The sequence below is a fragment of the Buteo buteo genome, chromosome Z (assembly GCF_964188355.1).
Source record: "Buteo buteo chromosome Z, bButBut1.hap1.1, whole genome shotgun sequence".
Classification (NCBI taxonomy): domain Eukaryota; kingdom Metazoa; phylum Chordata; class Aves; order Accipitriformes; family Accipitridae; genus Buteo; species Buteo buteo.
Window position 1 is genome coordinate 88,497,344 of NC_134204.1, and position 24,905 is coordinate 88,522,248.

The following is a 24,905-nucleotide window of genomic DNA, read 5'->3' on the forward strand; positions in this document are numbered from 1 at the left end:
GTGCCGCACCCACAGGCATTTATTTGACACCTAAACCTTGCTACAACCAGCAATGCAGAGGAGAAAAAAAAGGGGGGGATAGAAAGAAAATGGGGGGACACAAAGAAAATGGGGGCAGTGGGGGTGGGGGAGAGGTTGTCCCTCAGGCCTCCAGCAGCTTGCCGAGGAAGCGGAGGTTGAGGATCTTGAGCTGCTCCTCCAAGTCCATGCGGACAATCCCGTCCTCCCCGTCGATGCTGAGCAGGATCCCAGTGGCTTCACGGTCCTCCCCCAGGATCACCTTTACCTGCGGGGGGGGGCGGGAAGCATTAGTTGGGGGCAGGGCGGGGTAGAAATGGGGGAGAAAGGGGACCTTGGGGTGGTGGTGGGCATCCCAGCGCGGCTTGGAGGGTGGCAGAGGGGTTGTGGGGGTCCCAGAGGGGATCTAGAAAGGTCCACAAGGGAACATGGGGTGGTGGTGGGATGTATGGGGGAGTATTGGGGGGCTGGGGAGGGTCCCAGGAGGGGTGGGGGGCCTCTACCTTGTTGCTCTTGGTGGGGGTGACGGGCTCCAGGTGCTCGCTGGAGATGCTCACCACCTTCTCGCTGTCCTTCAGGTAGACGGAGCACATCCCGCCCTATGGGCGCAGAATGGGGGGAGTCAACATCACCATGTGTATCCCCCCCCCCAACCCCAAAACCACCCCCCAAACCTCCCCTGGGGGTCTCACCGTGACGCTGCGGATGACACCGGTCTGTCCCACAGCCTGACTGTCCAGGTAGGTGTCACGGACCTTCACCTGGATGTCAGTGGTCACCCAGTCGCTGGAGCTCTGCTCGATCCCCGATCCAGGGGTGTGGGGGTTGTACCCCCCCGGAGAGGGGGCCCCGGGGGTCATGGGGCTGTAGCCCACTGGGCTGGGGCTGGGGCTTGCCTGCAGGGAGAGAGTAGTCAGTGTTGGGGGGTGCAGGGGGACTATGAGGGGGGTTTGGGGGTTGTAGGGAGCTTCGGGGGGTGTAGGTGGGCTACAAGGGGATTTAGGGGGGGTGTAGGGGGGCAATGAGAGTGTTTAGGGGGGCAACAAGGGTGTTTAGGGGGTGATATGGGGGTGTTGGGTATTGTAGGGGTGCTATGAGAGGGTTTTGGGGGGTGTAGGGAGGCTATGAGGGAGTTCAGAAGGTTTAGCGGGGGCTATGAGGGGTGTAGGGGGGCTGGGGGGTACCTGGTAGGCCATGGGTGACGGCGTGGGGTGGTAGCTGGCCGGCGAGTGGGTGTTCTGATAGCCCACGGGGCTGGGGGCCACTTGGTGGTAGCTCTGGGGGCTGGGGCTGGGCTGGTAGGAGCCCTGCGGCGACGGGACGGCGTACGGCGAGAACTGGTCCGTGTTGTACCTGGGTGGGGAGTGGAGGGGGGAGGCGTGGAGAGGAGAGGAGAGGTGGCACCCCCAGGGCATGATTTGGGAGGGCTCCAGGGACAGGGTTTGAGGATTTGGGGTCCTCCAGGGCCAAGACTGCACCCTGGGGGTACATTTTTCCCCCTGGGGCCGAGGTTCAGGGTCCCCCAGGAGCACAGTTCCCCCTGCCAGGAGCACAACTGCCCCTCAAGGCTGCAGTTTGGGGTTCCCCCAAAAACAGGTTTCCCCCAGGGTTGTGGTTCGGAGTCCTCTGGGGCTGCAGTTTCCCCCTGGGACTCTGATTCAGGGGCCATGACCCCCCTACTGAACCAGTCTGGGGTCCCCCAAGAGCAGTTTCTCCCCACAGCATCGTGGTTTGGGGTCCCCCGGGAGCGGTTTCCCCCCCCAGAACCACAGTTTGGGGTCCCCCAGGAGCAGTTTCCCCCCAGAGCAGTGGTTCGGTGTCCCCTGAGTCCTGCCGTGGGGTAGAGGGAGCACTTACATGGCTGGCGTTCCGGGGGTCTGGGGGTTGTAGGGCTGGTTGACCTGGGGGGACGAGGGGTCGGGGTAGCCAGGGGTCTGGGGGTTGGGGGTGCCCCCATAGCCCTGTGGCGAGGGTGTGGGCTCGTCATCGAAGCCGTACTCGAAGTCCTCGTCGGCCCTAAGGAGGACAGACAGGTGTCATCGTCACAGCGGGGCCGTCCCAGTGGCCGGGGACCCCAAAATGGGGCCATCCCAGCGAGGGGGACCCCCCTGTACCCACCTGGAGGGCGTGTTGGGGTTGTTGGGGTCCCAGGCGCCGCTCTGGGCGGGCGTGCGGCTGCCGTCATGCAGCGGCGTCTGCGAGCCATAGTGCGGCGTGCGGCTGCCTGCGAGGGTCCCACAGCGGCTACGTCAGCCCCTGTGGCTGCAGGGCCCCCCTACAACCCCCCCCAAGCCCCCCTTCTCCATGTTGCTGGTCCTACTTCAGCTCTGCCACCTCCAGAAGATCACCCTGGGAGTCTCCTCTGTGTCCCCCAAGGTCCCATCTCATCCTGATCCATCCCCCTCCAAGCCAGACCTGAGTCTGTGTCCCTGGGTTCCCCCCAGTTCCTGTCCCCTCCATCACTGTGTCCCCCAAGGTCCCACTTCATCCTGGTACATCACCCCCAGGCCACTCCCAGGCCCCCCCCTAATCCCTATTCCCTCTATCTCCCCCTCTCCCCCAAGGTCCACCCCCCAAACCACCCCAGGGTCCCCCTAATCCCTGTCCCCTCCATCCCCTGACGTCCCCCCGTGCCACTCACCGTCATGCAGGGGGGTCTGCGAGCCATACATGGGGGTGCGGGAGCCAGAGCCGTACATGGGTGTCTGGGAGCCATACATGGGGGTGCGCCCGTAGGCTGACGTCATCCCACCTGGGCGCCGTGAGCCCCTGCGGGGACACGCGGGTGTCAGGGAACGGGGACATGGTGCCGGCAGGGGGGCAGGGACCCCCTAAAAGAGCCCTGCTCATGTATGCAGGTGTCATCCAGCCCCAAGGATGACATCCACCCCACTAGCCCAAGTGTCGCCACCCCTGAGGACCACCCTGACCCATCAGAGCAGGGGGGGTGTCTCCAAGGGCCACCCTGACCCTGGTATCCCCGTCCCCCCCAACTCACACGGTGGTCAGGCGCTGGCGGTCCACCGAGATGGTCTGGCAGGTGGAGTGTAGCTCCACGCGGGCTGTCGACTCCGTCGCGTCCTTCACCACACCGATGTAGCCTGCGGGGCAGAACGGGGGCTCAGGGTGGGGGTCCAGGCATCCCCGAGGCCCCCTCCCCTGTTTGGGGGGGACAAACGGGGGCCCAGCGCCCCATCAGAAGGCACCCACCTTTGTAGGGTCCTTGGGAGATGCGCACCGTCTGCCCAATGAGGTCGTTATCCCGCCGCCCGCGGCCACGGCTCATGCCGCCACCGCCGAAACCACCGCGTTGGCCTGCAGGATTGAGATGGGGCTCGGGGGGGGTCCTTGGGGACACCCCTGCGCCCTCCAGTACACCCCCAACACTCACCAGCCCCGCTGGGGTGCATCGGGCTGCTGATACGGGGGCTCATGGGGGCGAAACCACCCACGGTGAAGTTCGTGACGTCCCGCGGCTGCAAGAGGGAGAAAACAGTGCCTGGAGAGGGGGGCAGCGGCAAAACCAGGGGGCTGTAGCCCTCCCTGGCAGTCCGTGGCACATCCCCACCTTGGAGCCCCCCGCCAGGACGAGGTGCCGGGTCTTGCAGACGAACATGCCGCCGTTTTCCACCAGCTTTTTGCAGTGCAGGAAGGCGAAGCCCCGGAAGAGGTGCCGGATCTCCCCCTCACGGCCCTGCCCCAGTAAAAGGCAGGGGTTAAACCCCGGTAAAAAGGGTGGGGGGAGGGCATGACCCGGTGATGGGATCCTCCCCTCAGCAATAGGGACGACCCAGGGGGATGCTAGGAGGGATCTGGTGTTCCCCTGGTGCCAGTAGGGATGCAGGGTGGTACTGGGAGGGACCCCAAATATACCAGGGATCTCTTCACAGTGCCAGGAGGGACCCAGTTCACCTCGGGGATGGTCCCCGAAGCAGGGACAGACCCAGAGCAGCTCTGGCAGGGACCCAGAACACCCCTGGGGGGTCCCAAAGCACCAGAAGGGGCCCATCACACCCCCAAGACCCTCCCCCAAACCCTGTAAGCCCCTACCGAGTGAGGCCCGTCTATGACTTTCACAATGTCCTTGACATGGATGTTGTTCTGCTCCGAGTCGAGGGCGACAGCGAAGCGGTTGTCCTTCTTCCTGGTGACAGCCTGGTGCCGCACCGTCACCACCTTCCCGTACATGTTCAGTACCTGCGGGGACAAGGAGAGGGTGGGAGAGGGGCGGCCAAAAATGGGGACCCCCTGGGGCAGGGAACGTAACTCTGGCACAGGGATGAACAGGGAAACAACCTGGGACACGGATGTGGCTCCTCTGGGTGTCCCTGGGGAGCTGGGACTCACCTGGAAGGTCTCCCGCTCCAGGCGGACAATGACACCCACTGTTTGGGGGTCCAGCTGCACCAGCTCACCCCACTCGTGCTGACCCCCCACATCCACACCGGACGCCGTCTCTGAGCAGAGCTGCAGGTCCCGTGGCAGAACCTTGAGCTGGTGGCGAGAAGCGTGAGAGGCAGCCATTTCCCATCTTCTTCTCCCCAAAACCCAGTCTGTTTCGGGGCAAGACACAGCGCCGAACCAGATTTTTCACCCCCAAATACCTCATGCATGGTGAGGTCAGAGAAGAGGATGACGAAGTTTTCCTCCACCCTCACGATCAGCCCTGTGTCGCCCTCGAAACGCCCCGCGATCACCTTGACGTGGTCGCCCATCTTGAAATACTTCCGCAGCTCCTGAGCTGGGAACTCCAGCATGTCCTGGGGGTGGAAGAGAAGGCTGTGGGCATGGCAAGAAGGGGCTGGGGTGGTCCCAGGGTGGCCACAGCGGCCGCAGGAGGCACCCAGTGTTGCCCCCTCGGGACCCTCTGACCTTCAAGTCCTCATGTTTCGGCATGATGGTGATCTTGTTGCCATCGACGCTGAGGATTTTGCCTTGCAGGTTGATCAGCTCACCCTCGCACACCTCCACGTTGTCGCCGGGCTGGAAGTTGTGCTCTCGTTCCTTCCCTGTGGTAATGGCGGGGACAGTGAGGGGACGGCGCTGCAGGGGGGACAGTGGGGGGACGATGGCAGTGGCACCCGCTTACCTGTGCTCTCTGTCACCACCTCCAGGTCGATGCCTTCGGGCTGGTCCTCAAACTTCTCCAGCTCCGACAGGGTGGGCTTCACCCCCTCCGTTATCTGCCAAGAGTGGAAACGGTGGCCAAAACCAACCCAGCTGAGGAGCTACTGGCCTCCCACCACCCCTCAGCGTTAGAAAGGAAGTGGTTTTGGGGAAAACCAGCAGGTTTGGTGTTCAAACCCCAGCACGGCGGGGCAGTGGCGCTCACCACAGCCGACATGGCAAAGCTTTTGAAGAGGAATCCCTTGCGGCTGTAGCGGTTGCCTTCGAAGATGAGAAAGTCACCATCAGATGCCACGTCACCTCCTAGGGACCTGGGACAAAACCAAAATCACCCCCTTGGTGGGCAGGAGCCCCCCCCAGGGACAAAAGCCTTCCATTGGCGAGGGCAGCTCCCACAGCGGGGGCTTTTTGGACAGCATCTGATGTCCCCTGGAACGGTGATGGTCGCCTACCGAATCTTCTCGGCATCAAAGAGCCGCTGCGGGGGTCGCTTGAACTTTTTCCTCTTGGCGAACCAGTCTTTCTGTGGGGCAGGGGGCAGTAGGAGGTGAAACGAAGGGCATCGACACGGCGGCGGCAGCACCAGCACCCGCGCGGCACAGGCCCACTTACCAGGCTCATGCGGGCTTTGATCCGGTCGAAGTCAATGCGAGGGATCATCTTGAGGGAAATCTGGTTCTGGCTGGGCTCCACGTAATCCACCTGGGGGGCACAAATGCAGGGTGAGCCAGGTGTGTGTCCCTCACCATGGTGTCCCCATCTCCTTCTGCTCCTCACCTGGGCGATGTCATCCTTGTAGATCCCTCTTTTGAGGCGCACCCAAGATTTGGGCTTGAGGTTGGTGACCTCCTTCACCACTTTGAGGACATCGGTCATCTCTTTGATGGGGACCATCTGCTGGTTCCAGTAGCCCATGCGCAGGTTGCCCACCCCCTCGATCGCCTGCTTGACATGCGTCTGCTTGTAGGCCTCCACGTAAATGTAACCCTTGACGTGCTCGGGGGCCACCACCGACTTGATCTGCAGGGGCTGGAGGACGAGGGAACACACTGGGGACATGTTGGGGACACCACGGCACTGTCACCCCATCACCGGCTACAGCCTGGCTCCCTCGTGGCCTCACCGTGTCAGTGAACTGGTAAGCGATGAATTTCCGCATGAGAGCGATGGCCGTGGCGCGTTCCTCACCAATCTGGGGACGAAAATGATGTTTTAGGGTTGGAGATACATGGCTCCCCCTGCCACCACACTGAGTCGTCCCCCCCCGCACCCACCCCCGAACGCACCTTGCACTTGACGGTCCAGAGATTGGGGTCCCTGCGCAGGGGTGGAGAGGGAAACGCCGTTATGGAGTGTCTTGTCCTGATTTGCTCCTTTTCCCCCCCCAAACCACGTGGGTTTCCCGCCCCTCCTCGGTGAGACTCACTTGACTCCCGGCAGCAGCTGTTGCTGCGTGATGTCATCTGAGAGCTCGTCAGAACCACCGTAAACGCTGAAAAAAGGGAAAATTATAAAAAAAATAATTAAATGAGAGGCGGTGGGGAGAAAGGGGAGCTGCTCCCTGTCACACTGGGGACGGGGACTCACGTCTCTCCCACCGAGGACTTGGCATATTTCTTCATGTAATACTCGCCCAGCTCCTCCTCACGCTGATCCCTGGGGAGATAAAAGGAGCGGGGAAGGCATCAGCTCAGCTGCCATCGCCCTGCCGGACAGACAGACGCACAGACAGAACCGCAATCACCTCCAGAGGTTCTGCAGCCGGCGAGCGCCAGAGCGATCCTCATCCAGCACCACGTTATCAATGTTGGAAGCTGTGAGGAAGAGGAAGGTCAGGATCTCGCCCCAGGGGGATGGTGCAGGGGGGTGGGCTGTGCTTGCTTGGCCCCGGAGTACGGGGGGACCCCAAGGGGAAATGGGGGGGGGTGGCAGGGTGATCTGGGCTTACCTTCGATCTCTTCTGCTCAGGAACAAGGAGTGGCGGTGGAGGATGGAGCAAATAATAGCAGCAAAACCACCCACGGGTGAGGGGGGAACAAAGGGGAAGGAATCAAAATTCAGACGGCAGCACGAGGGGGTAAAAGGGAGGGGGAAATAAAAGCAAAAGAAAGACCCAGGCTAGCGCAGATGAGATGTGCTGAGCAGACGGACATGGGGAGGGAAGCATGGATGGACAGCAGGAGGTGGGGGAGACACACCGTCCTTTCCTCCCCCCTCAAGGGATGGATTTTGAGGGGGGAAAAAGGGGCTGGGAGGAGAGGGAAGAGCCAGAGGATGGGGGTTGGCCCCCAAAGAACTGCACTTCCATCTACCTCCTCAGGCCTCCGGGGGAGGGAAGGGACCCAAAGCAGGATGGGGACGCTCCTCACCTTTCTCCAGGATGTCCTCGGCCCCATCCTCCCACTGGTCCTCATCCTCGTACTCGTCATCCACATCTGGGGGGAATCAGGGTGGTGAGTGGGGCCAGGGGGGCAGCAGCAACACCCCACAACACCCCCGTGGCCCCCCCAGCTCACCGGCCTCATCCAAGATGAAGCCGCCATGGCGTGGCTTTTTAGCCGGCCGGTCGTCATCTTCCTCCTCTTCCTCCTCGTCATACTCCTCCTCCTCTTCCTCCTCCTCCTCCTCGGCCTCCTCCTTCTCACTGCCGGCCACGCTGGCGCGCTCCTCCTCAGCCTAGGGGGTTTGAGGGGGGTGAGGGAGGACACCCCCACACACACACACACCCCCGCCAGCTGCAGCCTTCAGCCTCACCTCGTTCTCCTCCACCTCCTCGGCCTCACTGCTGCGCTCGCTCTCGTCCTCCGAGAAGTTGCTGTCGTCGCTGTCCGACATGGCGGCACTGGGAGATCTGGAGGGGGAGATGGGGGAGTCCCACGGGGACGAGCAGAGGGTCCGGAGGTGTCCCGGGGGTAGCTGGGGGGAGAGGCAGGGAGACGGGGGGGTGTCCTGAAGGGGCAGGCAGGGGGGTCTGCGGGTATCCTGCAGGGTCTGAGAGGTGGGGAAGGGAGTCCGGGGGGTGTCCTAAGGGGGTCTGGGTCTTTTCTGGGGTGGCCAGGGGGGTGAGCAAAGGTGTATTGATGTGTGAAATGGGGGTGTCCCGGGCTGGGACGGGATGCAGACGGCTACGACCCCCTCCCGGGGCAACCCCACACCGGGGAACAGCCCTACCAGCAACCCCCACCAGGAGCCTGAGCACCACATCTGGGATTATCCCCCGGTAAATCCCATCCCCCGGAGCGGGGGGGGAGGGTTCCTGCCACCGTCGCCGCCTCCTTACCCCCGGAGGCAACGGCGGACTCGGTTCGGCTCCGCTCCGCTCTAGGCCTCGGCCCGGCCTCCCTCCTAGGCCCCGGCTCCGCTCCGCTGCCGGCTGCGGTCCCGCCTCGGCCCGGCCCGGCCCGGCCCGGCTCTCGTCCCTGATCCCAGTCCCTGATCCCGGTCCCTGATCCCGGTCCCGGTCCCGGTCGCGATCCCGATCCCCGGATCCCGCCGCTGCCTCTCGCGAGAGCCGCCCCCGCGTCACGTGACGGGGAGGGAGGGGGGTGGAGCCGGCCGCCGTTCACGTTGCCCTGATTGGCAGAGCGCGACGGCGGCGCGGAAGGGTCCAAAAGAGGCGGCGCGAAGGGGGGCGAGCGCGTTTCTCGTGCGGGGAGGCCGGCGGCGGGGTGGACGTCACGCCGCCGGGCCGTGACGTCGCCGCGCCGTCACGGGGCAGCCGCTGAGCAGGGAAGTGACCCCACGGCCGCCTGGGTCCTGCGTGGGAGGGGGCAGAGTCCCCCCCCACGCCTCGGTCCCCACCCCCAGCGGTCCCGCCATAAGCACGGAGGAGCCGGTGTCAGAGAAAAACAGTTTTATTTACCAAAACCCAGGTGGTTTTCCCCCAAAACTGGGGAGGTCCGGCACCCCCATGCCCCCTTCTTCCCAATTATAGCCCCCCCGCGAGGGTCAGCACCCCAAAACCCAGCACTGGGACCCCCATATCCACACTCAGACCCCGATGCCGAGCACCAGGACCCCCCAAGCCCCCTGTATCCACATTCAGATCCCCGTGGGAGGTTTGGGAGGACTCCAGCACCCCTGTGGTTTTTAGATCCCCCCAAAAATCAGGGCTCCCCCATGGGGGTCAACACCCCTCCACACAGTATGCCTGCACTCAGACTCCTGCACATGGTACCACGACCCCTCAATCCCCCCTGTATCTGCCCTCAGACCACCATGCGAGGTCTGGGGGGAGTCTGTGACCCCTGTGGACCCCCCCCCCCCCAAAACACTCAGGGCCCCCCCGGTGGGGGAAGCTTGCCGGTGATCTTGTTGGCCCCCTCCAGCAGGGCATTGTGGATGTCCTTGGCGCCGGCGATTTGGGCCTTGATGAGGGGCAGGTACTGGGTGTAGGGGAGGGTCTCGCCTGCCCCCCCTTCGCCTTTGGGGGCTGCCGGCACCAGGGCAGGGGCGTGCTTGGCGCTGTCGAAGCTCTGCGAGAGGCACTCGTGGGCCAGGCGCTGGGGGGGAAGACAAGGGGGGGTCACTGGGGGTGAGGGGACACAGCAGAGAGGACAAGACTGGGGAGGCAGGGATGGGACAAGGGGGTGAAAATGGTGCTGGGGGTGTGGAATTGCTAAGGGGACTGGGGTCTGGGGGGGCACCAGCATCACTGGGGGTGTGGGGAGCACACTGGGGGTGTCTTGGGGGGAGAGGGACAGCCGGGGCGCCTGGCGGGGGGTCACTTACAAGGCAGAGCTCCAGCTGGTCGCAAAGGGCGTAGAATTCCTCCAGGCTCTTGTCGAAGCGCTGCAGGGCCCCATCGGTGCTCTTCCTGCAAGGGGGCCACCATCACCCCCACTGCCACCCTCCGGGGTGGCACAGGGGGACTGGGGAACACTGTGAAGGGATTGGAGGGCTGCTGGGGGGAATGGGAGGCAGTGGAGGAGGATTGGGGGGCATGGGAGTGGGGCTGGGGGTGACTGGGATGGCATTGGGGGGTACTGGGATGGCATTGGGGGGTACCAGGGTGTATTGGGATGGCATTGGGTGATAGTGGGGGGTACTGGGATGGGGCTGGGGGAAGGTCACTCACTGCCCATTGTCGATGCTGGAGTTCTGCACCAGGTTCTGCGCCGCCACTTTCATCAGGGTCTGGGGAGGGGGGGAAGAGGGTGAGGGGGGACACGGCCACCCCAAGGGGGTCACAGGCAGCACCCCAGCTCCCACCGCGGCCCCAAGCGTGTCACCTGGCAGTGGTGACTCATTCACTGGGAGGACACATTGGGGAATGGGGGGGTTGTGGACACCCCTGGGACACGACCCCCCCGCCATCACCGGGGCAGGGACCCCACTAGGACCCCCGTTACCAGCACAGGGACCCCTTGGGACTCCCTAAAAAAGGACATGGGGACAGGGACCCCCCCCCAGGGCCCCCATTATCAGCACAGGGATTCCCCCCCCCCCCCCGAGGGACCCTCCCCAACCAGGGCCGGCCCCGCCCCTTCCCAGCATCACGCCCCGCCCCCCGGCAGAAGACCACGCCCCCCGCCATGGCAGGACCTCGGTGTTGGTCGGCCACGCCCCTTCCCGGCGGCAGGCCCCGCCCCATGCAGGCAGCAGACCGCTCACGGCTGCAAGCCCCGCCTCCCCTCGGCGGCAGGCCCCGCCCCATGTTGGCGGGAGACCGACCCTCGGCGGCAGGCCCCGCCCCCCTCAGCGACAGACCACGCCCTACACATGCATTAAACCGCCCCGCGGGCGGCACGCCCCGCCTCCCCTCGGCGGCAAGCCCCGCCCGTTGCCGGCGGCGGGCCCGCCCACCTGCAGGCTCTCCTTCAGCTGGGGGATGAGGAGGCGGAACCGCTGCACCGGGTCGAAGTCCTGCGCCTGCGCAGCCGCCACCTGCGCCGGCAGCGGCGGCCCCGGGGGCTGCCCCGGACCCGGAGCCTGCCCCGGACCCGGTCCGGGCCCGGGAGCGGTGGGTAGAGGCGGCGGCGGCGGCGCGGGGGCGGCGGGCGGTCCCGGGCCCGGTCCCGGTCCCGGCCCCGTCGGTGGCGGCTGCGGGGGCGCCGCCATCTTCCCGGCGCGCGCCCTGCTTCCCGCTCCCGGCCGGCCGCGCGCGCGTCGGGAAGTGACGTCACGGCCGGGGGTCCTGTCGCCGCCCGGAAGTAGCTGCCCCCGACGGCGCCTGCGCAGGGCCCGGTCCCGGCCCCGCCATGGCTCCCACCATCCAGACGCAGGCGCAGCGGGAGGAGCCGGGCCACAGGTACGGTGGCGTCACGGGTCTGACGTCATGGCCGGCTTCGTGGCGTCACGGGCTGGGGTTCGCGGGGGGGATGCGGAAACCTGGGTGCCCTCCCGACGTCATAGCGCGCGTGGGGGGTGTGTCCCTGACAGCTGAGTGCCCTCATGGCGTCATAGCGCACGTGGGGAACTTGGGGTTCCCAGACCCCCGGGCTCCGTCCTGACGTCATAGCGCTCGGAGGTGGCGGGGGGGAGACGGGGTCCCGGACGCCTGGGTCCCCTCCTGACCTCACGCGCGGGGAGGGGGGGACACGACGTCATCCCGGGTCCCTTCGTGGCGTCATGGCCGCCATGGGCGCGGTTCTGGACACCGGGGTCCCCTCATGACATCACGTTGTATGTGGGGGGGGGGGGGGGCGGACCGGGACGCCCCTGGGTTCTCTGGTGAGATCATAGCGCAAGGTTGGTGTCCCCCTCATGACGTCATAGCGCGCACACACGGAGGGGGGTGTCGGGGGTCCCAGATGCCTGGGTCCCCCCGCTCCCCTCCCCCTCCTGCAGGCCCAGCTCCCACCGGACGCTGCCCGAGAGGTGAGTGGGGGGGGTCGGTCCCCGGGGGTCCCTTGGCGGAGGGGGGGGGCCCAGTGCCACCCTGTGGGGGTCCCCCCGTGTTTTGGGGACCCCCCTGACCTCCCCTCCCCCCCACAGGTCGGGCGTGGTCTGTCGGGTCAAGTACTGCAACAGTCTCCCTGACATCCCCTTCGACCCCAAGTTCATCACCTATCCCTTCGACCAGAACCGGTACGGGGGGGTCCCCGGGGGTGTGTGTGTGTGGGTGTGTGTGTGACCCCCCCACACACATCCCCCTGTGCCTCAATTTGGGCCATAAAATGGGTGGTTGGGGGGATGGGGTGGTGGTTCGGGGAAGGGGGTTCAGGCAGGATTGGGGTCCTCCTTGGCTCCTGCAGCACAAAACAGGGGTTGGGGGGGGTCTGGGATGTATTGGGCGTTCATTCAGTGCTAGAGGAGGGGTTTGGGGGGGGGCTGGGGTGCTTTGGTACACCCTGGTTTATGGGAGGGGGGGTTGGGGGGGGGGTTGGGTAGCTGGAGTGCTTTTGGGGGGTGTTTTAGGAAGGAGTGGGTTTTTTTGTGGGGTGTTTGGGGTTTTCTTAGGAGGGGCGTTGGGGTTTTGGGGGGGGTTGGGGTGCCTGGACATGGTGTCATCCCCCCCCAGGTTTGTGCAGTACAAGGCGACGTCGCTGGAGAAGCAGCACAAACACGACCTGCTGACGGAGCCCGACTTGGGCGTCACCATCGACCTCATCAACCCTGACACCTACCGCATCGACCCCAGCGGTGGGAGGGGCGGGAGCACCCCCCCAATTTAGGGGGGGGGAACCCAGATTTGGGGAGGGGGGGGTTACAGGTGGGGAAGGGGGGGGGCACATCCACCCCCTGGGCTGAGGGATACCCCTGGGAGCTCCCCGAGAGGTTGAGCTGCCATTAGGGGTTGGGAGGGGGATTGGGGGGGACCCCAAAATGGGGGGGGACCCCAGAATTGGGGGGACCCCAACGCTGGAGGGGGGGAGCCAAATTTCCCTTTCTCCCACCCCCCAGTGCTTCTGGACCCGGCGGATGAGAAGCTGTTGGAAGAGGAGATCCAAGCACCCACCAGCTCCAAGAGGTAACAGCATCCTCTCAAAACCGGGCTGGGGGGACACACATGGCACCCCCAAACCTCTGGGGGGCCCCCCACATCATGCCGTGCCCCCACCCCCCCCGCAGGTCGCAGCAACACGCCAAGGTGGTGCCGTGGATGCGCAAGACCGAGTACATCTCCACTGAGTTCAACCGTTACGGCGTCTCCAACGAGAAACCTGAGGTCAAGTGAGTGCCGGGGGGGTGTCCTGGAGGGGTCCTGGGGGGGGGCACAGCCCCCTGCCCTCTCTCAATCCCCTCCTCCGTGTCTGTGTCTCCCCCCCCCGCCCAGGATTGGTGTGTCAGTGAAGCAGCAGTTCACGGAGGAAGAGATATACAAAGATCGTGACAGCCAGATCGCCGCCATCGAGAAGACGTTTGAGGATGCCCAGAAAGCGGTGAGGGGGAGGGAAGTGGGTTTTTTGCCCCCCCCCCCGGGGTATCTGGGGGTCTCCCGGGGATTTTGGGGTAACACACACAGCCTTGACACTCTTCTGTACCCCCCTGCAGATCACGCAACACTACAGCAAGCCTCGCGTCACCCCGGTTGAGGTTATGCCCGTCTTCCCTGACTTCAAGGTAGGAGGGACACCATGGGGACGCCCTCGGCAGGGGGGGAACACACATGTTGAGGACCCCCCCAGTGTGGGGGGGGACACACCCCAACCCCCACCATCTCCATGATACTGTCCTACAGGGGAAACTGAGGCACAGAGCCCCCCCCCACTTTGCAGGGGGAATCTGAGGGGTAGCAGACAGTTTTTGGGGCAGAATGGTGGTTTTGAGGTCTGGGGGGGGGTGTTGACCCCCCCACTCACTTTTTGCCTCCCCTGCCCCCCTTTTTTTGCCCCCCCCCCCCCCAAGATGTGGATCAATCCCTGCGCCCAAGTCATCTTCGACTCGGACCCAGCTCCCAAGGACACGAGTGGTCCGGCCGCACTGGAGATGATGTCCCAGGCCATGATCAGGTGCTGGGGGGGGGAATGACCCCACGTTTTGGGGGGGGGGGGGGGGTGTCGTCTCTGCCTACCGCCCCACCCCCTTTAACCCCTTCCTGCCCGCAGGGGGATGATGGACGAGGAAGGGAACCAGTTCGTGGCTTATTTCTTGCCGGTGGAGGAGACGCTGCGCAAGCGGAAGCGGGACCAGGAAGAGGAGATAGATTACGCCCCCGAGGATGTGTATGGGGGGGGTCCTCTATATCTGGGGGGGGGGGGGGCCACAAGGAACAGATTGGGGGGAGGGGATTCCACAGCTTTGTGGAGGACAAACCAGCACCCTGGCAGCACCTGCTAGGTTTTGGGGGGCTGCTTTGGCAGATGATGGGGGGGGTGTCTTCTCAGCCCCCAAACATGCCCCCCCGTGCTCCCCCCCCAGGTATGACTACAAGATCGCTCGGGAGTACAACTGGAACGTGAAGAACAAAGCCAGCAAGGGCTATGAGGAGAATTACTTTTTCATTTTCCGTGAGGGTGACGGGGTCTACTACAATGAGCTGGAGACCAGGTGGGGCTTGGGTGGAGGCACTGGGAGCCCCCACCCCAGTAATGGGGACACTGGGAGGGGTTTCCCTTTCCCTGGGGGCTCATTGGGTGTCCCTGTGCAGCCTGGAGGGGGGGGGAATGGGTGGTGTGAGGAGGGGGTCCTGGGGGGGTCGCTAGGGGTGGCTTGAGCCCCCCCCCCACCTGCCAGGACAGTGTGGGGGAGAGGGGGGAGGCTGTGGAGGGATGGGGTTGGGGATTCAGGGTCTGGGGGGGGGGGGGGTCAGGAGGAAGACTTCAGGGTCTGGGGGTTCTGTGGAGTTTGGGAGGGGTCCTGGGGGGTTCCCTGGGAGTCGGGAGGGATGTGGGGGGATCCCAGGAGTACCTGACCCCCGTTCCCCCCCCCAGGGTGCGGCTGAGCAAGCGGCGGGCACGGGCAGGCGTGCAGTCGGGCACCAACGCGGTGCTGGTGGTGAAGCACCGCGACATGAACGAGAAGGAGCTGGAGGCCCAGGTATGGCTTTGGGGGGGGGGGGTGTGTGTGATGGGACCCCCACCCCCTCAGGGGGCACCCAGGCATCTGGCTGACACACCCCCCCCCTTACCCACCCCCCCCAGGAGGCACGGCGGGCACAGCTGGAGAACCACGAGCCGGAAGAGGAGGAAGAGGAGGAGATGGAGGCTGAGAAGGAGGCGGCGGGATCAGGTATGGGGGGGCTCCCCTGGGGTAGGAGGGGGAGTTCTGGACCCTCCCGGGGGGGGGGGGCAGAGTGTTGGGGGCCCCCCCCCCCAAAAAAAACCTCCTGCAATCTCTTCCCCCTCCAGACGAAGAGCGGGAGAAGGGCAGCGAGAGTGAGGGTGGGGGAAGCGGCGAGGAGGAAGAGGAGGCCGAAGGCTCGGGCAGCAGCAGCGAGCGGGGGGGTTCGGCCCGCAGCGAGGAAGAGGATGAGGCCGAAGACGAAGAGGAAGAGGAGGGCAGAGCAGGCCGGCGTGGGGGCAGCGACGCCGCCCGGGCTGCCCGCGATCAGGAGGAGATCTTCGGCAGTGACAACGACGAGGAAGATGAGGAGGAAGAGGAGGAGGAGGAAGAAGAGGAAGAGTCTGAGGGGGGGGGCAGCGAAGGGGGCCCCCCCCGCAGCCCCCACCTCAGCGCCAGCGAGGCCTCGGAGGAGGACGACAGCCCCAGCGATGCCTCCGACTCCTCCAGTGAGTGAGGGGGGGATTCTCCGGCAGCTCATAGCGAGGTTGAGCCAGCCCCCCCCGTCAGCCTTTTGGGGTAAAAACCAGGCACTTTGGGTTCATTTGGGTTTTTTTTCTGTTTAATAACGTAGTCATGGTTACCAGCCATAGTCATAACAAAAGTTATTCATAATAAAATGTATCTAAAATAACGTTTCTATCTCGAAGGGCCGCGGCGCTACGTGTACAAAGTGTGGGGGGGGCTGTACCGACGGGGAGGGGAGGGTGTTCCCGGGGTGTCCCCCACCCTGGGGGGGTGTCAACGTGTACCTAAATTTGGGGAGTGCCCCCCCCGGGGGTGGACAGGGTGACACGCCCCCCCCGGGGCCAAAACAAAATAATATTAATAATAATATAATAATAATAAAGAGAAAAAAAAAGAAACAAACAAAAAAACCCAACAATAACCCAGGATTTGGGGATTATTAAAGATGGTGAAAACGCAACAAACTCCCCCCCCAAAAAAAGAGGGGCCGGGAGAGCCCCGCCCCCACGCGCAGCCCCTGTAGTGTCAACACAGCCCCCTCAACCCCCACGCTCCCCACCCCCCGCAAGGTCATCGGCCCCAGGGAGCCCCTCCCTCACGGGGGGGCCCCTGCACCCCTCCCCCCCAGCCTGGGGGAGGGGGGGGCAGGGGGATTAATCCCCCCCTGGCTTATTTTAGAGTTGCCCCCCCCCCCCCCCCCCGGTGTGGGGGGTACTGAGGGTGACTGGTCATGGAGGGGGTGACACCCCCCCGTCCCCCCCCCCCAGTGGAGGGGGTTAAGGGGGTGACCCCCCCCTATTTGGGGAGGGGGGTGTGGCGCCATCAGATGGTGGAGGTCTTGTCTGTGCCATCTGTGGGGGGGGGTGAGGGTGGGGGGGTGTCAGGAGGCACCTGGGGGGGGGCCGCATCCCTTCATGTCCCCCCCAGTGCCCCCCCCGCCCCCCCATCCCACCTTGTCCCCCTGTGTGTCCCCCAAAGGCACCTGTGCCTTTGTGTCCCCTCCTCTTACCCCACATCCCCCCCCCAATCCCATGTCCCCCCCACCATCCCCGTGCCCCCCCCCTCACCGCCCAGCGCGTGCTCCGTCATGCTCAGGCACAGCGACTCCAGCGTGGGGTTGATCTCCAGGTCAGTGCCAGGGAGGGGACACTCTGTGGGGGGGGGCAGAAGACACACACAAGGGTGAGGGGGGGGCCCCAAGCCTCCTACCGCCCCCCCCAGACCCCTGACCCCCCCCCCAAAACCCTCACAGGGGGGAATCCAAGCATCCTCTACCCCCTAAGCAGGGACCAAAACATCCTCCCCCACCCCTGGGAGGGGGGGAAGCACAGGTCCAACACCCCCCCCCCCAGGGTGTCCCCCTGCTTTTGGCCCCCCCCCCCGTGCCCCCACCTACCCTGGGGGAAGGCGAGCAGGGCCTGGGGTGAGGTGTGGACGGGCAGCGAGTGGGTGCGCTGCACCGCGCTGCGGCTCCCCGGGGAGCCCCCGGCCCCCCCGCTGCCAAACCACAGGCTCTGGCAAGGAGGCGGGGGGAAGGAAACGACAGAGTGTTTATTAGGGGGGGGCGCTGGACACCAACACAGGGATGCTAGTGTCCAGAAGGACCCCCCCAAAAGTTACCCTCAGGGTCTGGGATCCCCGTTTCCCCCCACCATGGGGAGCCCAGGGTGAAGGAGCCCCCGCCCCGCAAAGGATCCCAGTGTGAGCCCCCGCTCCCTGCAAACAACACCCCCCCAAATTCATCCTGCCTGCCCCCCACCCCAACAAATCCCCAAGGAACCCCACATCTGCCCCCCAAACCCCTAAGACCCCCCCAAAACACCCAGGGACTCCCCCACATCTGCCTCCCACCAGATCCCCAAGGATCCCAGCGTTGGGCCCCCCCAAATCCTGTAGGAACCCATCATCTGCCCCCCTCCAGCCCCTAAGTCCCCCCCCAATCCCCCAGCATTCATCCCCCCACTCCAGACCTCCCCCCCCCAATCCTCAAGAACCCCCATATTTGCCCCCCCCCAACCCTAGGATCCCCCCCCATCCCAAGTACCCCAGAATCCACCCCCCCCAGGAACCCCCCCAAAGAACCCCAGTGCCCATCCCTGTGACCCACCTGGCGTCCCTGGGCACCGAGGGGGGGTCCGCCAAGGGGGGCCCGGGGGGTGGGGGCCCCCCCAGCAGGCCCCAGCAGCCCCAGGCGGGTGGGGGGCAGCGCACGGGGGGGCAACGCGAAGGGACGCTGCCCCCGCCGCCCCCCTGCCCCCCCCACAGAGCCAGCTATGGGGAGCGAGTTGGAGCCGAAGGCCCAGCTGGGGGGGGGACAGATGAACAAGGTGGGGGGGTCAGGGTGGCACCTGCCCCCCCCACCCCCAAATCCTGCCCCAGCCCTGGGGGCTCACCCTAAGCCCCCCCGGGGGAAAATAAGGCACCCCAACTCTCAGGGGGTGGGAAATGGGGCACCCAGGGGACAAACGAGCACAGGAGTGTCCTGTGGTGGGGCCAAGACCCCCTCAGACCCCCCCCCAAATTGGGGAGGGGGGGCAAATTGGGCCCTGGGCGGGTGCAAGGGGGGGAATAAGGCACCTGGGGGGGCCAAGAGCCTGCCAGGGGAGTCCCAAGGGGGTAAATGCAGCACCCAGGGGGTCCCAAACCCTCCCAAGAGGGGTGAACTGGGGGAGAGGGATGGGGTCCCAAGGGGAAACTGGTGCATGAAGTGACTGGAGGGGGGGGGTGGTGTCCCAGCTGCCCCATGCCCCGCCTCTCCCCCGCCCCCCCCCGCCAAAACACCCACCTACCTCTTGGGGGGCCGATAGCCCGGGCCGTCAAGCGGCACCTTCTTGGGGAAGGCGCGGAGCAGCTTCAGGACCTGCTGCTTCCAGGAGAGGAGCCTCTTCTTCTGCGTCTCCGTGAACGCCTTGGGGGGGAAACATGTGGACATGGGGGGGGGGGGGGTGTCACATGGCCCCACAGCCCCCCCCAAACACCCCCCCAGCCCCTGTTCTACCTCATGGCTCAGGCACTTCTCAAGGAGCTGGAGGTAACTGGTGATGTTCTCCTCATCCGGCCGTGACACCAGCAGCTGGGTGCACACTGAGGGGGGTGGGCGGGGGGGTCACGGAGAAACCCATATATCTGGGTACCCTGGGACCTCCCCCCCTCAAATGAAGGGGGGGGGGGTGTCTTACCTTTGCCCATGACGCGGGTGAACTGCCCCGGGATGTCTCCGTCGGGGACGGGGGCGGCGGGGGCTTCGGCGTCAGCGGTCGGGTGGGGGGCGAAGGCTTCGGTGGCCCCCGGGGGGGCCCCGTCAGGGGTGCCGTTTGGGGGGGGAGCGGCCGGGGGGGGCCGGAAGGCTTTGATGGGGGTCACCATGATCTGCTGCAGCTCCTGCAGCGCCGTCCACAGGTTTCCCCCCTCCAGAATGTCCTGTGGGAACCGGGGACATGTTAGTTGGTGGGGGGAGAATGTGGGGGACAAGCAGAGCAGAGACATGGGGACCTCAGGGGGGATCAGGGACACTCCCCCCCCAGCCCTGGGGACATGGGGGGTGACCAGGGACACCCTGTGCCACCCCTGGGGACATGAGGGGACACGGGGCACCCTGTGCCAGCCCTCAGGATGCAGAAGAGAACCCGGGCCACTTCAGTGCCACCGCATGCCACCCCTGGGGACCCCAGGACCACCCCTAGGGACCTGAGGGCCACCCCAGTGGGTCCAAGGGCCACCCCATGCCATCCCTGAGCACCACAGTGCCACCCCACTGCCACTCCTGGGGACCTGAAGGCCACCCTGGTGCCACTCCATACCACCTCGGGGGACCTAAAGGCCACGCTGGTGCCACCCTGGGGACCCCAGGGCCACCCCATGCCACCCCTGTGGGTCCAAGAGCCACCCCAGGGCCACCCCATGCCATCCCTGAGGACAGGAGGGCCAACCCGGTGCCAGCCCTGGGGGTCCGAGAGCCACCTCGGTGCCATCCTTGTGGACCCAAGAGCCACCCCATGCCACCCCTGGGGACACCACGGCCACCCCTGTGTCACACCTTCTCCAGCGCCCTGAGGACGCTCTGCCGCTCCCGCAGCTTCTGGATGCTGAGAGCGATCTTGTGCCGCGCACCCTTGGTGACGTTCTGTGGGGACAAAGAGGGACAGGTGGGATCGGGGAGGGGGGGGGGTTTGTCCCCTCACCCAGGGGTGGTGGGAACATGGGTAGGGGGCGTTCCAGGAGGGGACGCCCCGGCTCACCTGCGACTCGAGGTGATGCTCCGTCAGCGTCATCATCTCCTCGTACGTCATTTGGGAAAAAAGCGCCGCGTACTTGTGCAGCCGCAGGCTCTTCAGCCAGGAGGGGACATCTTTGGGGGGGGGAATGTGACATGGGGGTGGTCGTGAAGTGACAAGCCCCCACAGCCCTCCCCCACCACCACCAAGGCCACCCACGGGTGCCCCGTCCCCCACCTTTCATGCCGCTGCCGTCCTCCTGGAAGGTGTTGCGGCCGCCGGCCGTCTCCTCGGTCTGCTCGCTGCCTGAGGAGGCCACGCTGCTCTGGGGCGAGAGGGGCGCGTGGTCCCCGAAGGGGGGGCGGGGGGGGACGGGGACAGCAGGCTCATCACCCCCCCCCGGCCATTCGTTTCCCCCTCCCTGGGGACTGCCAGGCACCAGCGAGAGGGAACGCTTCAGCGGGCTGGGGTGCAGCTGGCAGGGCAGAGCTGTGGGGATTTGGGGAGAGGGGGTGTCAGGGTGGGCCTGGGTCTCCTCTGAGGGACACCCCTCCCCAGCCCCCCAAGTCCTCTGTGGCTGCCTGGGTCCCCCCTCCAGACCCTTCCTCAGCCTTTATTGTCCCCCTCCCAGATCCCTCCGCAGCCCTTAACGTCATTGTCCCCCCAGCCCCGTCTGTACCCCAAGCCCCCCCCGATCCCCTTCCTGGCCCCCCCCACCTTGTTCCCTCCAGCCTGCTGGCTCACCTCCCCAGCCAAGACCCCCCCCCAGCCCCCCAGCTGCTTCCCCAGCCCCCCCTCAGTCCTTAACATGTCCCCAAAGCTCTCCTTGGCCCTCAACATCCCCCCAAGCCCCTTCCCAGCCCCCCTGTCCCCTCCAGACACCTCCCTGTCCCCTCCAGTCCCCTTTCCAGCCCCCTATCTCCTCCAGACTCCTCCCTGTCCCCCCCCAAACCTCCCTGTCCCCTCCAGACCCCCCCCTGTGCCCCCCAAACCCCCCTGTCCTCTCCAGACCCCTGTCTCCCCCAGCCACTTCCCAGCCTCTCTGTCCCCTCCAGACCCCCCCGTACCTCCAGACCCCTCCCTGTCCCCCCCAAGCCCCTTTCCAGCCCTGCTGACCCTCCAAGCCCCTTTCCAGCCCCACTGTCCCCTCCAGACCCTTCCCTGTCCCCCCCACCCCCTTCCCAGCCTCCCCGTCCCCACCAGACCCCTCCTTGTTCCCCCCAGTCCCTTCCCACCTTCCTGTCCCCTCCTGACCCTTCCCTGTTCCCCCCCAAGCCCCTCCCAGCACCCCTACCCCTCCAGTCCCCTCCCTGTCTCCCCCAGCCCCTTCCCAGCCTCTGTCCCCTCCAGACCCCTCCCTGTCACCCCCAAGCCCCTCCCTGTCCCCCCAGACCCCTCCCTGTCTTCTCCAGACCTCTCCACTGCCCCCAGCCCCTTCCCAGCCCCCTGTCCCCTCCAGACCTTTCCCTGTCACCCCCCAAGTCCTTTCCCAGCCCTCCCCACCTCAACTCACCCGCTCCCCCCAGGCCGTTGCCGCTGGCAGGGGGGTGGAATGGCGGGTGCCCATTCTCCCGGGGGGCCGTCTCGGGCCAGGCCGGTCCCAGCTCGGGGGCCACGTGCTCAGGCCACTCGTGGGGAGGCGGCGGCCGTCGAGGAGCATCGGGGCGGGGGGGTCGCGCCGGGGGGCCGCCGCCACCGGCCAAACGCTCCTCTAAGTGGCCCAACCAGAGTGCCAAGGCGCTGCGGTCGTCCAGGGTGGTGGCGGGGTGGATGAGGGCGTAGGAGAGGAGCTGCCGGCTCTCCTCCACGCAGCGGTTGCTCTCGATGGCGTAAGCCAGGATTTTCTGCAGCCGCTTCATGTACTCGGCCTTGGCGGCGGCGTTCCCAGGCTGCAGGAGTGGGAGGTGGGCCAGGAGCAGGGCCACCGCCGCCTCCGCCGGCTCTTGCGGCCACTGGCTGATAGCGGCTGGAGGTGGGAGGGGAGGGAGGAGAGGAAAGCGGTGATGCGGGGGGGTGTCAGCATCACCACGCAGTTGGGAGGTGGGGGGTGGGGATTTGGGGGAGAGACAGAGTTAAACCTCCCTCCCCTCCCAGGGCTGGAACTGGGGGAGTAAAACTCTCCCAGGGCAAATACAGGGGCCTAAATTGGGGACAAAAACTCCTGGGGGGGGTGATCAGAATCCCTGTGGAAGATGGAGAGCCCCTGAGCCACCCAAATTTAGCCCAGGAATGCACAGGGAGACCAGACAGGGCACGCAGGAGGGGACCCCAGAGGTGCCTGGGGCCAAAGGGGGAGTCACAAGGTGAGGCAGGGAGCCCTGCGAGGTGCCCAGAGAGCTTTTGGGGTCCCCATAAAGCTCCCAAAGGGCACCCACGACTACGTGGGGAGCCCCTGGTGGGGGGTGAGATGATGTGTGGAAACCCATCGGGTGTGGTAAGAGCCCTTACAAGCTCTGGAAAGCCCCACAGGGCACTCAGGGAGCCCACCCATCCACCCAGGGGTCCCTGTGGAGCCCACCCATCCACCCAGGGAGCCCCAGGGGTTCACAAGGAGCCTGACTGTCCACCCAGGCAGCCCACCCATCCACCCGGAGTGCCCTGGGGAGCCCCACAGAGCCCACCTGTCCACCCAGGGGTCCCCACAGAGCCCACCCATTCACCCAGGGAGTCCTGGGGGTGCCTGTGGAGCCTGCCTGTCTACCCAGGCAGCCCACCCATCCACCCAGGGAGCCCCAGGGGTCCCAGAGGAGCCCCTCCACCCCCCCGCCACTCACCAGCGCTGTTGGCCTCAGCCTCGAGGAGGTGGATGTCGGTGCAGTCGGCCAGCGAGTGCTCAAGGCAGAGCTGGAGGAAGCGGGCCTGGGTGCGGGTGACGCGCTTCAGCAGCGAGAGCAGGGCCACCGTCTGCTCACACTCGTTCCAGCCCTTGAACCACCCCGCCACGATCCCCACCTGATCCCGGAACATCATGGCGGTACCAGGGGGGCTCACGGTGGCGGCGGTGGGGAGAGGGGGGAGACGCGGGGGCAGCCGTGCCCCCCCCTCACATGGCGGCGATGTGGTGGCTGTGGTGGGGGCCCCCACGGGGGCTGGATGAGGAGTCGGTGCCCCCCTGGGCCAGGGTGGGCATGGAGGGGGGGGCACAAGGCCCCGACGGCTCGGGTCGGGCCCCCGCCCTGCGTTCCCGTGGTAAAGCCCCGGAGAGCCCTGCAGAGAGAGAGAAGATATGGCGGTGTCAGGGCCGCCCCCCCGCCCCCGCCACGGGACCAGGGATGCCCCCACGGGGACTGGCACACCCCCAACCCACCGGCGGGGATGGGGAACACCCTCATCGAGCGACCGGGAGCATCCCAGGGTGCCAGTTCGGCCCTGCCAGGAAAACTGGGGCCCCCCGGGGGTGCCCACCCCCTTTCTCATCTGCCCACCCCGCCCAGACCAGGGAGACACGGCACTCGCTCGGGAAGGACGTAGGAGCCCTCGGATCGCCCTCCCGCTGCCCGGCGGTACCCGACGCTCTGGAAGAGGGGAACGGGGAAACGGCCGGGGGGAGCAACCGAAGGGGCCGTGAGAAGCGGGCCCGGTCGCAGGGCGGCGGGGGGCGTCCCGGGGGCCCCTCAGCGCTCGCCCGGCGGGTGAAGCGGGCAGAGCCGGGAGCGGGGCGATCCCAGCGCCGTCATGGAGAACGAAGGGGCCAGGGCAGGGGGCCGGGCCCGACGGGGTCGGAGCTCGGTACCGGTACGGGGGGGGTGGGGTGGGGTGTGGGGGGGTGGTCAGTCAGGGCCAGGCCGGGGAGGCCGCGTCGCGGGCGGGGCCCGGGCCCGGCGGCCGCGGAGAGGGGCAGGAACCTCGGGGCTGGGGACCGGGGCCGGGGCCGGGGCCGGGGCCGGGCCTGGGGACTGCGGCCGGGCCCGGGGCCGCTCCTCACTCACCGCCACCGCCGCAGCCGCACTCGGAGGCGCCGTCGCCGCCGCGCAACGTCAGCGCGCACGGCACGCACGGTGCGTCACCGCCCCACCGCGCATGCGCCCGCCGCCGCGGCCTCAGCCCCTTCCGCCACCCGCATGGCTTCAGCCAATGGGAGGGCAACGGGGGTGGGAGGGGTGGGACGGCTGCTTCCGGCCGTGGGAGATGTCCGCCTCTCGCGGCCCCGCCCCGGTTCGCCATTGGGCTGCGGCGCTGCCAATGGGAGCGCGGGAGGGCGGCCCGCGCGGCGTCGCGTGGGGCGGGGGGAGGGGGGGCAAGAGCCGCAGCACCGCCCCTCCCCTTTGCGCCGGCCACGCCCCCTCCCCGCCACGTCCCTCCCGAGACCACGCCCCGTCTCAGCCCACGCCGCTCTCTGGGCCTAGACCACGCCTCCTCAATTGACCACGCCCCTCCGCTTCACCCTCTCCCCTCCCGCGCCGGGGCCCGGGGGGCGGGCGGGGCTTGAAGGGGCGGGGCTTCGGGGTGGGGCTGGGGGCGGAGTCTATGGGGCTGGGGGCGGGGTCTGTGGGGCGGGGCTGTGGGGCCGTGACTCGGGGGCCCTGACCACGGGGCTCACGACCCCGCTCCCCAGTGTCCCCCAGTGTCCCCCCGTGTCCCCGGCCTGTCCCTGCTGTCCTCCAACGGCTCCGGCCACGCGTCCCCCGTGTCCCCAGCGTGGACACACACACACACACACACAGACAGGGACAGACAGAGGGGGAATGGGGAGGGAGGGAGGGATGGACAGACAGACGGGCAGACGGAGGGATGGGGGGAGGGCCGGGGGAGGACAGACGGACAGGGACCGACGGACAGAGGGACCGGTGGCTCCGGGGCCCCGCCGGTGCGGAGAAGCAGAGTCCGACCCGCTTCCCTCGGTCCGTGGGTCCGTCCGTGGATCCTTCCGTCCGTCCGTCCGTCCGTGGGCCCGCCCGCCGGCCCCGCCCCGCC

General features: G+C 66.6%; 4 protein-coding genes across 9 annotated transcripts; 1 reads left to right on the forward strand and 3 right to left on the reverse strand.

Annotated features, from left to right (window-relative positions):
- Position 1: 1 nt before the first annotated feature.
- On the reverse strand, positions 2-8,663 carry SUPT5H (SPT5 homolog, DSIF elongation factor subunit). 6 transcript variants are annotated; one of them, XM_075020085.1, is made up of 30 exons: positions 8,426-8,663; positions 7,900-7,996; positions 7,662-7,821; positions 7,515-7,580; positions 7,094-7,105; positions 6,890-6,959; positions 6,733-6,801; positions 6,572-6,637; positions 6,432-6,462; positions 6,269-6,337; positions 5,923-6,174; positions 5,758-5,847; positions 5,598-5,668; positions 5,351-5,456; positions 5,108-5,201; positions 4,891-5,027; positions 4,623-4,778; positions 4,366-4,512; positions 4,069-4,215; positions 3,587-3,712; positions 3,410-3,494; positions 3,229-3,333; positions 3,017-3,119; positions 2,660-2,787; positions 2,137-2,242; positions 1,876-2,034; positions 1,203-1,371; positions 711-914; positions 522-617; positions 2-286 (listed from the first exon to the last, which is right to left on the reverse strand). In XM_075020085.1, the coding sequence occupies exons 2-30, from the start codon at positions 7,978-7,980 to the stop codon at positions 143-145; spliced, it is 3,249 nt and encodes a 1,082-aa protein (XP_074876186.1). In that variant the 5' UTR covers positions 7,981-7,996; positions 8,426-8,663; the 3' UTR covers positions 2-142. The 6 variants fall into 6 exon arrangements, with proteins under 6 accessions (XP_074876186.1, XP_074876188.1, XP_074876182.1 ...); XM_075020087.1 differs by lacking the exon at positions 7,094-7,105; XM_075020081.1 differs by having other exon boundaries at positions 4,069-4,512.
- A 320-nt stretch (positions 8,664-8,983) lies between these two features.
- MED29 (mediator complex subunit 29) lies at positions 8,984-11,331 on the reverse strand. Its single transcript, XM_075019608.1, has 4 exons — positions 10,951-11,331; positions 10,223-10,281; positions 9,877-9,961; positions 8,984-9,647 (listed from the first exon to the last, which is right to left on the reverse strand). The coding sequence occupies exons 1-4, from the start codon at positions 11,203-11,205 to the stop codon at positions 9,420-9,422; spliced, it is 627 nt and encodes a 208-aa protein (XP_074875709.1). The 5' UTR covers positions 11,206-11,331; the 3' UTR covers positions 8,984-9,419.
- PAF1 (PAF1 homolog, Paf1/RNA polymerase II complex component) lies at positions 11,235-15,944 on the forward strand. The gene is made up of 14 exons (XM_075019607.1): positions 11,235-11,395; positions 11,935-11,964; positions 12,082-12,174; positions 12,608-12,729; positions 12,991-13,057; positions 13,159-13,260; positions 13,364-13,469; positions 13,582-13,650; positions 13,936-14,039; positions 14,136-14,252; positions 14,449-14,577; positions 14,961-15,066; positions 15,171-15,258; positions 15,378-15,944. Exons 1-14 carry the CDS (start codon positions 11,346-11,348, stop codon positions 15,764-15,766), a joined length of 1,572 nt encoding a protein of 523 aa, XP_074875708.1. The 5' UTR covers positions 11,235-11,345; the 3' UTR covers positions 15,767-15,944.
- Positions 15,854-24,017, reverse strand: SAMD4B (sterile alpha motif domain containing 4B). The gene is made up of 13 exons (XM_075019605.1): positions 23,921-24,017; positions 22,766-23,198; positions 21,505-21,957; positions 20,229-20,480; positions 20,016-20,125; positions 19,814-19,900; positions 18,957-19,197; positions 18,776-18,861; positions 18,567-18,685; positions 17,885-18,080; positions 17,174-17,291; positions 16,845-16,928; positions 15,854-16,628 (listed from the first exon to the last, which is right to left on the reverse strand). The coding sequence occupies exons 2-13, from the start codon at positions 22,959-22,961 to the stop codon at positions 16,600-16,602; spliced, it is 1,971 nt and encodes a 656-aa protein (XP_074875706.1). The 5' UTR covers positions 22,962-23,198; positions 23,921-24,017; the 3' UTR covers positions 15,854-16,599.
- Positions 24,018-24,905: the final 888 nt, after the last annotated feature.